This window comes from Myotis daubentonii, chromosome 5 (assembly GCF_963259705.1).
Source record: "Myotis daubentonii chromosome 5, mMyoDau2.1, whole genome shotgun sequence".
In the NCBI taxonomy this organism is placed as follows: Eukaryota; Metazoa; Chordata; class Mammalia; order Chiroptera; family Vespertilionidae; genus Myotis; species Myotis daubentonii.
This window is the reverse complement of record NC_081844.1, coordinates 35480103-35492214: the sequence shown is the minus strand read 5'-3', so window position 1 is coordinate 35492214 and position 12112 is coordinate 35480103. Positions and strand designations below refer to the sequence as shown.

The 12112-nt window shown below is 53.6% G+C and overlaps 1 protein-coding gene across 7 annotated transcripts in view; it reads left to right on the top strand.

The window, feature by feature from the left end:
- Window positions 1-10881, top strand: part of ZNF395 (zinc finger protein 395) — a 44927-nt gene extending 34046 nt beyond the window's left edge. For all 7 annotated transcript variants that reach the window (XM_059697560.1, XM_059697561.1, XM_059697558.1 and 4 more), the window contains 6 exons: window positions 3016-3251; window positions 3673-3773; window positions 4766-5045; window positions 6357-6449; window positions 7254-7357; window positions 7588-10881. In XM_059697560.1, the coding sequence (XP_059553543.1) occupies window positions 3016-3251; window positions 3673-3773; window positions 4766-5045; window positions 6357-6449; window positions 7254-7357; window positions 7588-7699 (926 nt within the window). In that variant the 3' untranslated portion in view covers window positions 7700-10881. The remainder of the gene's footprint in view (window positions 1-3015; window positions 3252-3672; window positions 3774-4765; window positions 5046-6356; window positions 6450-7253; window positions 7358-7587) is intronic.
- The last annotated feature ends 1231 nt before the right edge of the window (window positions 10882-12112 follow it).

Here is a 12112-nt window from a genome sequence, read left to right as displayed (position 1 = left end):
TTACAAGTATCCCTCCTAAGTCATCTTTCTAGATACAAAGTCAATTCAAAGGAGAGATGAAGCAAATCTACTTCCTTCACCCAAAGCCCGTCATCAGTGACGACTTTGCTAGTTAGTTGTTGTGTCTGATCCCACCTGTGGTGAAGCCTGGCGTGCGTTGTGCATCTGCTCCGTTAGCACCGAGAGCGACACAAGCACAACGGGGAGGTAGGAGTCAGTTTTAAGTTCTCAGGAAATTCTACGAGTTTAGAAGATCCAGGAGGTTGGTCAATAGGAGGAGGATCCAGAAAAGTATCAGAAAGGGAAGGAAAATCATTGACTTCAATTCCCATCAGGTTTTGTGTAAATATGTGTGTGTAGAATACATACATAATAATCACACATACACACACACACTCACACGCACCCAACACCAAGACATATACATCTAACATAATATGCCACGATCCAGACATCTGAAGTCCCTTTTGGACACAAAATGTAGTAGTTTATTAAAGATGTTTTTCCATTGTATGTCTGGTCTTATGACTGAAATCAGTGGAAATATAAGGCTTCCTTGGCAGTGAATGATATTGAAGTATTCTGCCGCAAGGTGGGGTCTACACAATCACCCACACCTTGCTGTAACCATGTATACTGTTTGCACAGAAACCACTCTTCCCTTTGGTGTCTGTGTTGTTAGGGTGGTCCTGCGCACACGTGTGTCGAGATCGGAGGGGATTATAAATATTTCTTAGAGGTTCGCTGTATGCTCTCATTGCTGTGTTCTTGCAGAGGAGCACTTGGTTTTCATGCATAGACGAGCTAGCACCTCCCCTAGAAAATCGCACAATCGAAGGTAGGGTAATTTATGTTCATCTTACAACGTATAGATTAATTTGTGAAATTAACCTTTTGCTTTTTTAAATATTTTTCTTCCTCCGTGTGCCAATCTGCCAGTTCCAGCGTTTGAGCCATTTGCATGGCTCCCTGTGGAAGGCTGCTGTGTTGTAGGGTTTCCCTGTGTTTGACCTGCTCTTCTCCAGAGTCCTGATTGTGTTAGAGGTAGCATTCTGCTTCTTCGCCCTTCTCTCCTTGAGTGGGGGGGTGGGGGCCCTGAGTTCTTCCCCGAAGGGCTCCCCTATTTTGGAAGCCCCATGTATCTATGTCAGAAACTCTTGGCTTCCAGGGAGTCATAGCTTTGAGACATAACAGTTGATACTTAGGGAGGGAAGAGCTCATAGCATCCCATGCTGTGTGGGTGGACTTCTGCTGGCAGGTGTGACTTAATGAAGGAGAGCCTGCATGGGCAACATGCAGCAGGAATGCTGGGTGTCTACTCCAGGTATCTGGCTCAGTTGGGAATATGGAGCAGGATGAGAGAAAAGCAGTCGGATTTGTATCCTGGCTACAAAGGACGTGTCTGTCGACCTCAGAACCCAGGTTACGGAGGAGGCTCCGTGGAAAGCCTGCCCGTGGTGGGAGTTGGGGTGGTTGGGGACATGGGCACCACACTGTTTCCCTCTTTTGCTATTTCCATGTCTGAGAATGTCAGATTCTCCTGTCCTATCAAGGAATCGGGACTTATGGCCTGGGCGATGGAAGAGTCTGGGCTGGGCCTGAAGTAGCCCTAAGACAGGCAGTTTAAAAACCGGAAGTGTCACGTCTCACGGTGATCTTCCTCCTCCTCGGACGCACTGCTGGGAGCAGGCGGCAGGTTCAGGGCCTGCTGGCCTCACCCAGGCATCTGTCATTGGTCTGAATTACTCTCAGGACTTATCTTCTCTAAACTCGTTACTGGTGGGTAAAAGCAGCCACCTGGGCTGCCGCCACATGTCCCTGTAGAGCTGGCTGCATGGTTTCTTCCCACAGGCAGATTTTGATGGACTTGCCTGGGTTTAAGTGATCAATAGGGATTTTTCAAGAAAGCCTGGTCAACCAGCTCTTAGCTTGGCCTCTCCATCCTACTCCGTTGTGGGGAAGGCACTCAGTGATCTCCGGCACGTGTCTGTGCACCTTCTCACCCACTCTTTTAGGCCTAGAGGCAGTAGAATCTTTCCCCTCCCCTTCCCCCTGCCATTCATTCATTCATTCATTCATTCATTTATTTATTCATTCATTCATTCATTCATTTTATTTTATTTATTTATTTATTTATTTATTTATTTATTTTAGTTAATTATTAATTTCCAAGAGGAAGGAAGAGAGACAGAGAGAGAAACATCAATGATGAGAGGAAATCATTGATTGGCTGCCTCCTGCAAGTCCCACACTGGGTATCGAGCTTGCAACCTGGGTATGTGCCCTAACTGGGAATCGAACTGTGACCTTCTGGTTCATAGGTTGATAATCAACCAGGGAGTCATGCCGGCTAGGCCCCCTGCCTTTTAAAAAAACATATAAAGTGAGAAACACATTAAACACACACACATACATTTTTCTTTTATTTCAGAGAGGAAGGGAAAGGGAGAGAGAGATAGAAACATCAATGATGACAGAGAATGAATCACTGGTCGGCTACCTCCTACATACCCCCCACTGGGGATTGAGCCCACAACTCGGGTATGTGCCCTGACCAGGAATTGAACCATGACCTCCAGGTTCCTAGATCGATGCTCAACCACTGAGCCACACCAGGCGGGCAGTGAGAAACACATTTTAATTCGGTTCTCTTTCTGTTAATAATATACAAGTTGAAGTTTCAGTGTGTGCTTGTCGGTCAGTGGTTATCAGCGTGGCCGTGGCAGGAGATGGCCACTGGAGCCGAGCAGGATGGCCCAGGGGCATTGCTGCGATGAGGTGCAATGTCTCCTCATTTTTACTGACGCTCAGAAAGGGGAGGTTTGGGTTTTCCCCCCTGACGTGGCACAGCCAGGCAGAGCCAGAGCCAGGAATTGGACTCAGGACCCAGGCTCCAGTCGGGAACGTCGTGGCCTCTGACCTGGGCTGTCCGTGTGGAATCGGTGCAGACAGGGCCGTGCCAGAAGCGCTGTCTGGGGACGGGCCCATGAGCGTCCTCTCTCTTCCCTCCGCCAGCTTCCCGTGCGGCCTGCGACCCGTGGAAGGAGAGCGGCGACGTGTCCGACAGCGGCAGCAGCACCACCAGCGGGCACTGGAGTGCGAGCAGTGGCGTTTCCACCCCCTCGCCCCCCCACCCCCAGGCCAGCCCCAAGTATCTGGGGGACGCCTTTGGTTCTCCCCAAACCGATGCTGGATTTGAAACTGATCCGGACGCTTTCCTGTTGGATGAACCAGCTCCACGTAAAAGAAAGGTACGCGGTGATGTGAGCGTGAGCTCGGGCCGGCGAGGCTGACCTCCACGTGGGGCCACGGGTCCCAGGCGTTCTCAGGCTCCATCCCACTTTCGTTTTCCTCTGCTGCTGCTGTTCCCTATTGACATTCCCAGGAGCTCTCTTCGATGCCGGTTCCTTTCCGCCTCTGCGCCGGTCCCCGACTTTCTGCTGCTCTCCTGAGGCCTTGGTGGGGTCTGACCCACAGCACCAAGCCTTGCTGCCGGCCGCCAGGCCCGGCTCCTGGGCCGCTGCACTTTGCCCCTGCCTGTCAGTCCCTTTGGCCCCAGCGAGCCTTTTGTTAGGTTTTGCTTGCAGGAGGCGGACATCCCCAGGAGGTGAGGATGGGAAGGGGATGAAGGAGAGAACCGTGTCCCAATGACCCTGTCTTCCTTTCCCCCAGAACTCGGTGAAGGTGATGTACAAGTGCCTGTGGCCAAACTGCGGCAAAGTCCTGCGCTCCATCGTGGGCATCAAGCGCCACGTGAAGGCCCTCCACCTGGGGTAGGTGTGGGGCCCAGGGCCTGTTTGCCTCGGGTAGCATTCAGGTCTCCTCCACCCTGCTGATGCCTGGGCACCCGCAGCCCAGAATGCGTCCAAGGAAATGACTTGCGGAGAGCGCCACCTGGTGCCCGCCCCTGTGCCCAGCGGAGTAGCCTGTTGGAGAGAGTTCCTTGCTGGGAAGGAAGGACCCTCCTCTCCTGTCCCAGTGAATGGCGATCTATCTCAGCGGTTCTCAACCTGTGGGTCGTGACCCCTTTGGGCGTCGAACGACCCTTTCACAGGGGTTGCCTAAGACCATCGGAAAACACATATACAATTACATATTGTTTTTGTGATTAATCACTATGCTTTAATGATGTTCAATTTGTAACAATGAAATTGGGGGTCACCACAACATGAGAAACTGTGTTAAAGGGTCGCGGCATTGGAAGGTTGAGAACCGCTGGTCTGTCTGTTCATGGGGAGGGAGCACCATCCGTCTGTGGATGTGTCATCTTGCCTCACTGTAGGATGCGAGCTGTTAGGATTCTGGGTAGAAACAGGGTGATTTGGGAGATCGCGTGGCGAGGCCTGCCCCTGCTTTCCCTTGGGGACCTGGGGCTCCGTCGATACGGCCGCCCCCGAGTCAGGGTGCTCTTGGCTGAGGGACTGGATCACATCCCTTTCCCTGGAGGAGAGACTGTGACAGCAACGAGGTGGGCCCGACAGGACCCGTGGCAGGGCCCGGGGTCAGACGACTCCTGCGGGAGGAGAGGTTCGTACACCCTGGGGGAGAGGAGCAGCCTCAGGTGCAGGAGGAACAGTCCCAGTGATGTGCAAGCGCGTCCTCCCCTGTGATGTGAGTTGGGAACAGGCTCCTGTGTGGCCTCTTGGGCGCCTTCCCTGACTCGCTGGGTGGCCCTGAGCAGACACCCCCTCTTGCGCCTCAGTTTCCCCTGTGTTTGAACTGAGGCAGCTTGTCCCTGACCTCCGCCGTGTCCCCGCCCCCGCAGGGACTCTGTGGACTCCGACCAGTTCAAGCGGGAGGAGGATTTCTACTACACGGAAGTGCAGATGAAGGAGGAAGCTGCTGCTGCTGGCACCCCCTCCGCCGACTCAGCCCCCACCCCCGGTGTGACCAGCCCGCCCCTTGCCATTCTTCCACCGCCTCCTCCCAAAGGCCAGCCCTCGGGCCCAGAGCACCCTGGCCTGGAATCCTACCTGCCCTCCGGTGCTCTCAGCAAGTCAGCTCCCAGCTCTTTCTGGCACATTCAGGCTGACCATGCATACCAGGTATGGCTGGGCACACTGGGAGCTTAGCCTTGCGACCGTGAGGATGTTCCGTGTCTGACCTGTCACCCACCAGCCTGATCACAGGCCACTGACCACCCCGATCGGAGGCTGAGTCCTATAGCTAAATGGGTTGCCTCTAACTTCTACAAAGAAGGAAAGGAAAATAAGTCACATTTGATAAATGAGGGGGGTTCCCGAGTTCTTCCTCGGTGGCTGTCACGAGTGATTACTAGAAATCTGGTTGAACCCGCAAGCACCCAGGTTGATGGATGTGGACAGGGGAGATGTCACGCCGCTGGTTATAAAGGCGCATAGAGTCGTGTAATTGCGCTTCCCAGAGCAAATCCCTAGTCCCTAGAATTGTGTTACATTAACAAACAATCCAGCACCTATTTTTAAAAACCCTACTATGTGTCTAGCAGTGGGGTAAGCTTTCCAGACAGAATAAGACATTGTACTGACCTTGAGAAATGCACGGTTTAGCTGGAGAGAGAAATGCATATGTAACTATGATTAATTATAATTGTCCATGTACCTTCCTGGAGGCACAAGACATTGTTGTGGGTGCAGGAAGGACCAAGCTAGGATGCCCATGTGGTTGGGAAAGTTGTCACGGAGGGGGGGTCATTTAGGATGGTCTTCACTGTGCGCATAGTAGGTATTCAGTAAATGCACAGCTTACCTTGTGCCAGTTTTTCTTTTAACGCTTTCGTGCCCACAGCTTGATTTTATCAGACTCCAGGCTGATTGGCAGGTTAGTAATTAGATAGCAGTGCTTTCAGTCAGAAAAACCTTTACAAAATGAGCCAGGTTTCCTCATTAGAATGAGTGGTCACTTAGCTATTTCATGTTTGACCAACTTTCAGGCGGTCCTTCAGGCACCTGGCTGCCGCTGGAGACTGTGGCTGGTGTTTTGATAGACAAACCTAAACCCGTTCATCCAGGAGAGTGTTGCTAATTCCACGTGGTTGCTGGGGACGCCCTACCCTTACTGCAGCAATCGCTCCCTGCTCAGGAGGCGTTGGGCCGTCTTTGGGGAACTGCCTATAGCGTGTTCTTGGTGGGTGATGATGACATAATGCGGCTAGCGTGTGCACCCGCTCTGAGAGGGGTTCCTAAAAACGATTGGCGCCCAGGACTAAGGAGACAACGTCAGAGAGTTGGGAACTCTGCTGGTTCTCTTGGGAAGGGCATTCTGGCGGATCCCAGGGTTTCCCACTAGAGACCTTCTGCTGTGCATCCTGATGTCACAGGAGGGTGGGTGGAGTCAGAGAGCCAGGACCTGGGCTGACTCTGTCTTGTCTCCCGCAGGCCCTGCCGTCCTTTCAGATCCCCGTCTCACCGCACATCTACACCAGTATCAGCTGGGCCGCCGCCCCCTCCACGGCCTCCTCCCTCACTCCGGTGAGTGTGCCGGTCTCCGAGTCCCAGGGCTCTGCCACACAGACCCAGTGCTGGGGCTATCTCCTCGCACTGCTCAGCAGCACCCACACTTCGTGAAGATCTCCCCCCCCGGCCTGGCACTCTCCAGGAGGTCCCAGCCCCCCTTAGTAGGTGGAAGGAGGGTGCCTGCAGAGAAGAAACCAGGTCATGCAAGTGTATTGCCAAGAAAATCACGAGGCGAGGCCAGGGTCAGTGCCCTGGTAGGCCCGAGTGTCTGTGGTGCTTGTTAAGAAGGGAGAGAATGTGGGAAACCTGGAGGGGAGGAGGGTGGAGGGCAAGCAAGAAGGTGGGAGCTGGTGGGGGCTGTGTAGGCCGGATCAGAAATCTCGCGGCCACCATGGACCACTGCTCAGGTGGCTTGCCTCTGAACTAAAATGCACTGGAAGCCACTTGCACCGCCCACCGTGGGTTCTAGTCTTACACGTCTCCAGTGGAAGGGATCACACACTGGGAAGCCTGGGTGCCTGAACGTGGCGTTGAGACAGTGCCATCCCTTCTTTGCTGTCGCCTGTGGTGACTGCCTCTAAGTCTTGAGGGAGCAGCCCCTGAAGTGGCCAGGTCAGCTCCCCTGCCCGTGGCCCCTACTCTCTCATGAGCGTCACTGAGAGGCTTGCCCCTCACTCTCCCGCTCCCCTCACCTGGCCCCTGTTCACCTCCGTCTGAAATGTCCTTCCGGAAAAGGCATGCTGGCCCTCCTGGCACAAGGAGGGGCCCCGTGGGCGTGGCTGCCTGCCCTGTGCTTATGGCCACTCTCTCTGTGCCCAGGTCCGGAGCAGGTCTCTAAGCTTCAGCGAGCCCCAGCAGCCACCACCTGCCATGAAATCTCACCTGATTGTCACGTCTCCACCCCGGGCCCAGAGCAGCACCAGGTAAGGCCTCTGCTTCCAGTGCCTCCTCCTGGCTTTCGTCCCCACTGTCTCCACTGCGAGCGTGGGCTCTGAGTCCACTGACCCTGGCTTCAGGGTCAGTCCTGGGAGCCAGGCGGGGCGCGGCGAGCCCGGCTGGAGGACACACCGCCTGTTTGCTCAGCCTCATGCCTGGCCACTCTCCGGGGCTAACCACCAGCTGGTGACGTGCCCTCATTACTCTCCCTTGGCAGGAAGGCCCGCGGGGAGGCTAAGAAGTGCCGCAAAGTGTACGGCATTGAGCACCGGGACCAGTGGTGCACAGCCTGCCGCTGGAAGAAGGCCTGCCAGCGCTTCCTGGACTGAACCGGCCGGCCGGCTCCCCCTCGCTGCTCCCGGCCCCACGGCAGCCAGATGACAAAAGGCGGACCCGTGAGCCCTCAGCAGACACCTACCGATAAAGAGTGGACACTGGGAGTGTGGGCTCTCTTGGCTAAGGTTTAATACTTAAACCCCTTTTCCCTCCCTTGTGGGCACATTTTATTTTTTAAAAAGAGAATCGAACCTATTTTTTCCCCCCTCAAGGAGGAGAGAGCCAAAACTGACCAAGGGTATTCTGCAGCGAACTAGAGACCAAAGAATGAATGGGCCTCCCTTCCCCACATCCCCTCTCGCCAGGGGATTAGTGTGTAAGCATCAAAAGAAGGAACCGCTCATTCTGTTTCCTGCTGAGTTGGTGAATTCTTTGCTTTCTCAACTCACCCAGAAAGGACTGTGAGCAAGATGAATTTACTTTTCTAAAAAAACAAAAAACAGTTTCTGGCTGATGACTCAGAGAGCAGGACCTGCCATTGGAGTGGGAAGAGTGGGGGGTATCTGGGTGGTTTTTTGGTTTTTTTTGCAGCAAGTCCTTCTCCACCTGAACCCTGGAGAATGGAGAGCTTGTCTCACCAAGCAGCTTCCATGGAAGTAAAAGGACAACCTTCTGGTGACAACTCTCTGAATCTGGGTCCCCTCAGACGCTGGGTGGCGTCCCAACACATACTGTGCGGCTGCTTCTCAAAGCCCAGACTCAGCGTTTTTTAAAGACTGTCCCCAAATAGCTGAGCCAAAAGGCTGATCAGAATTCACTTTTTGACATGTGGCGGTCAAACACTACCTTGATATTCTTTCCTCTTTCCTTGAGGAAAAGCAAGAGGGTTTCCGTATCTGTGAAAGCTCTCTGCTAAAACACTTTTTTTTCTTTTATGGTGTATTCAGAAGCCTTTATCTGATTAAAGTTCCCCTTTATTTGGGTGGTAGGTTCCTCTCTGCCTCTGCTTTCACCAGGGATTTCCCCATTTCCCTCCCGAGGCTACAGGCAGGGCTGGTGGGGAAGGAGAGAGAAGAGCATAGGTAGGTAGGTGAGTGGCAGCTTGCCCACCGATGGAGAAGCAGTTGGCAGGTCTCTCATTGTTTGATGGCTCAGCTGCCCCTTTGGGAGCAATCTCATCCCTCCCTCAGGTGACAAGTGGGATAGGACACAAGGCAGGAGGCTTCTGGATTTGTTACCCTGGTTGGCCCAGCCCGGTGATGAGGAGGAAACGTTATCTTAGTGTGGTGTGACCTTCCCAGGTACCTGCTAGCACCTTCTCAGGATGGAGAAGGTAGAGAGAGTGCTGAGGAAATGGAGTGAGGAGGGGATGCCTTCCCAGCTCCTGTCGAGTTAGCCCGGGGTGTTTCTGGAGCCCTCAGCAATTGAGGGGAGCCTGTACCGCATTGCTCAGGAGGTTAAGGGAAGGCCCCTGTTGGTTTCAGAGCCTCGCCTTCCTTCCTAGGAACTGTGGCCGTTCCCTGGGGCCTGCTTGACCAGCTGCCTTGGACCCATGTCCTAGATGTCAGGGGCTCAGGGAACCCCACCAAGCCACTCTGGGGACAGAGCAGCACCCCCCCCCCCCAGGGGGCTGTCATTGAGCCCAGGAGGAAACCTGCCCCAGGGGGAATACCTGCCGGGGGAGGCAGGTGGAGTGTGAGGACACCTGCCCACCTGAGAACAGGGTGTGGCTTGTGAAGGGTGATGGGGACCCGGGTTTGGTGACAGAGGGAAAGACAGTTATGCACAGGTGTCTTGGGTGGTGATGGGGTATATTTTTGTAACTTCGTGAAAAAAGGTATGTGGAATCTCTTCCTTGGTAAAGCTCAAAGCCAGGCCAGCCGGAGGTGGCCCAGGGCTCTCCTTCCTGTCCCTTCAGCCTCCCCGAGAATGAAAAGCTCGTCCTGATTCTACTCACCTCCCACGCTGTCCGTTTTCAGGGCTTCTCGGGGAGGGGAGGGGAGGGAAGGGGAGGGCGTGTGTGAGGCGCGGGATGCTGCCCAGCAGTATCTTCCCTTCCCTCCCCTTCCCTTCTTAATCCCATCTTTAGAAAAGCTGTTCTCATTTCCCCCCTCGGTTTGGATTGTGCAGATATAACTGGATATAAAGGTTTTCTCTAAGGGAGGTAGGCTTTTCATGTCTTTGGTACCCAGGGCAGAGAAGGAAGAGAGAAGGAAGAAGTTGACGAAACCATTGAAAAACAGAGGTGGTTTTATTGTTTATTTTATCTTTTGGTGTTTTGTTTTGGTGCAGCTTTCCCTGTCCGCATTTGCTCCTGTCTTATTTCGGGTGGTGGCGGCCCCCTCTGGCCTCCCTTTTCCCGCACCTCAACCTCGTGGCTGTTGTGTTGGTTCTTGACATGTGGTCTGTCCTTGGGGTTACCCCGTTTGTTTCTTCTCGGAGGGTGGGGTGGTTTGTGAACCGATCCAGCGATCGTGCCTGTTTTTTTTTTTCATCTCTGTGTCTCTCTCCCTAACTTCCCGGCCCAGCTGGGCAGCAGAATCTGAGAGAAGGTAAGATGCCACAGGTGCACATTGGAAACTAACAGGACTGATCGTCAAATGCAGTTATTTTTGGGAAACTTTATTTCACTGGCATTACCCTTATTCAAAATATTTCTTGGAATTACCTTGGGAGTCTGGTGCCTACGGTGACCAGCCTTAATGATACGAAACCTGCCCTCAGGCTTCCTCAGTGCAGAGAGAGTCCCGAATGTCGGTGGCTAAGTGGGGTCACGGGTGCAAAGCACAAGGACTGACTAGTGAGTCCAGTAATTGGACTCAATTATGTGATGTTGGAGCTGGCTGGGGAAGCAGTTCTGCAGTTTTAGAGAGCATTTTGAGCAATGTCCACATGGCGATGGTACACCTATGGCTTCTGTCCTTGGAGGACATTATTAATTTGGAGGTGGATACTCTGATTTGTTTGAAGAAATCTGTCCTGTTATTTTCTGCTCCTCCCAGGTTCTGACTTTACCAGGGGCAAAAAAAAAAAAAAGAGAGAGAGAGGGAGAGGGAGGGAGATAAATCCCATTTGTGAATTTGTCTTATTGGCGCCTTTTCCCCCAGCTGTCTTCCAAGTATTATTTTTACTGTTAAAAAAGTTTTTTGTTTTTTTTTAAATGTGAAATGTAATGTTTTTACAGCAACAATATGAAATATATTTTATAAGGAATAAAATGGTACATAAAATGGTACATTGTCTGATTGAATGTTGTGCCTGAACCTCCCCTCCCTCCCCACCCCCCTCCACTCACCCCTTCCCCGCAAAGGATAGATAGCATGTCAGTCATCAGTCACCCTACGGGCAGAGCACGCACATTGATTTGCTTAGAATAACAGTAGGTACCATGATCAGGGACCAGGCCAAGAGTTATGGGCCACCTCAGTAACCCGATGAAGGGGTTACTATTATTATCCCCATTTTACAGATGAAGGGAGTGAGGTTAAATAACCCTCCCAAGGTCACACACTGGGAAACCATGGCACTAGGATTGCAATCCAGGCAGTATGAGTATTTTCTTGGTTGCTTATATTGGCCGTGGGAAGCATGTTCTTGGCCATGTTCCCGAGTCTGTTGGGGAGTTGGCAAGTGACTTAGGAGAAGATAAGTTACACGCTACTTACGGGACGAGTTCTGACCTAGGGAGCAACCTGGGCCACTCCCTGAATTCCTCGGTCCCATGTACTGTGATGGCCCAAATGGCCAGTTAGAGCTGGAGGGTGCTGGGAGCAGAAGCAACATGGGACCATGCGGAGTGGGTTCCGAGGACCCCCGAGCAGGGCCTGACGGCGAGGGTGATGGCGCTGTGAGAGGGCCCGGGAGCTTGGTCACGGTTGGTCAAGCCCAGAAGCCCCTGGAGCCGGTGCGGTGCGGGAGGTTGTCCTTTGGCCTTTCTTCCTGACTTGAGGTAGGACGGAGGGCTTCCTCCTCCTCCTTCCCTCTGTCCCTGTGCACCCCATCTCTCTAAGGAAGCCCTATAGAATCTGCTGCTTCGGTGCTGGTGGCCCCGCCCCCGCTTCTGGTCACTGCCTCGGAGGTGGACGTCCTCCGTTTGCAGCCCTGGGCCCTCGCAGGCTGACCTGATGGCTGCGTCTGTGGACCCCTCACTGTCTGGCTTCTGGTTGTCTGACCCACAGGAGGCCCCGGGCTGGAGTCGGAGGGGCTGAGGAGAGAGGAGTTGCCTCTCTGGGCCCTGCCTGCGCTGCGCTCAGTGGGTTCGGTGACTCCCCCTCACCCAGGCCCTCCACCCCCTCAGCAGAGCGCCCTACCCTCCCTGACGCTGTAGATGTTGGACTCCTCAGTCACGCTGCCGGGGTGCACCAGGTGTTCCTTGGCTGGACTCTGATAGTCACACACCTGAACATGTTTCGGGTTAAATGGAGAAAAAAGGACAAACGGAAGGTTTGTCCAGGCTCTGCCCCTCG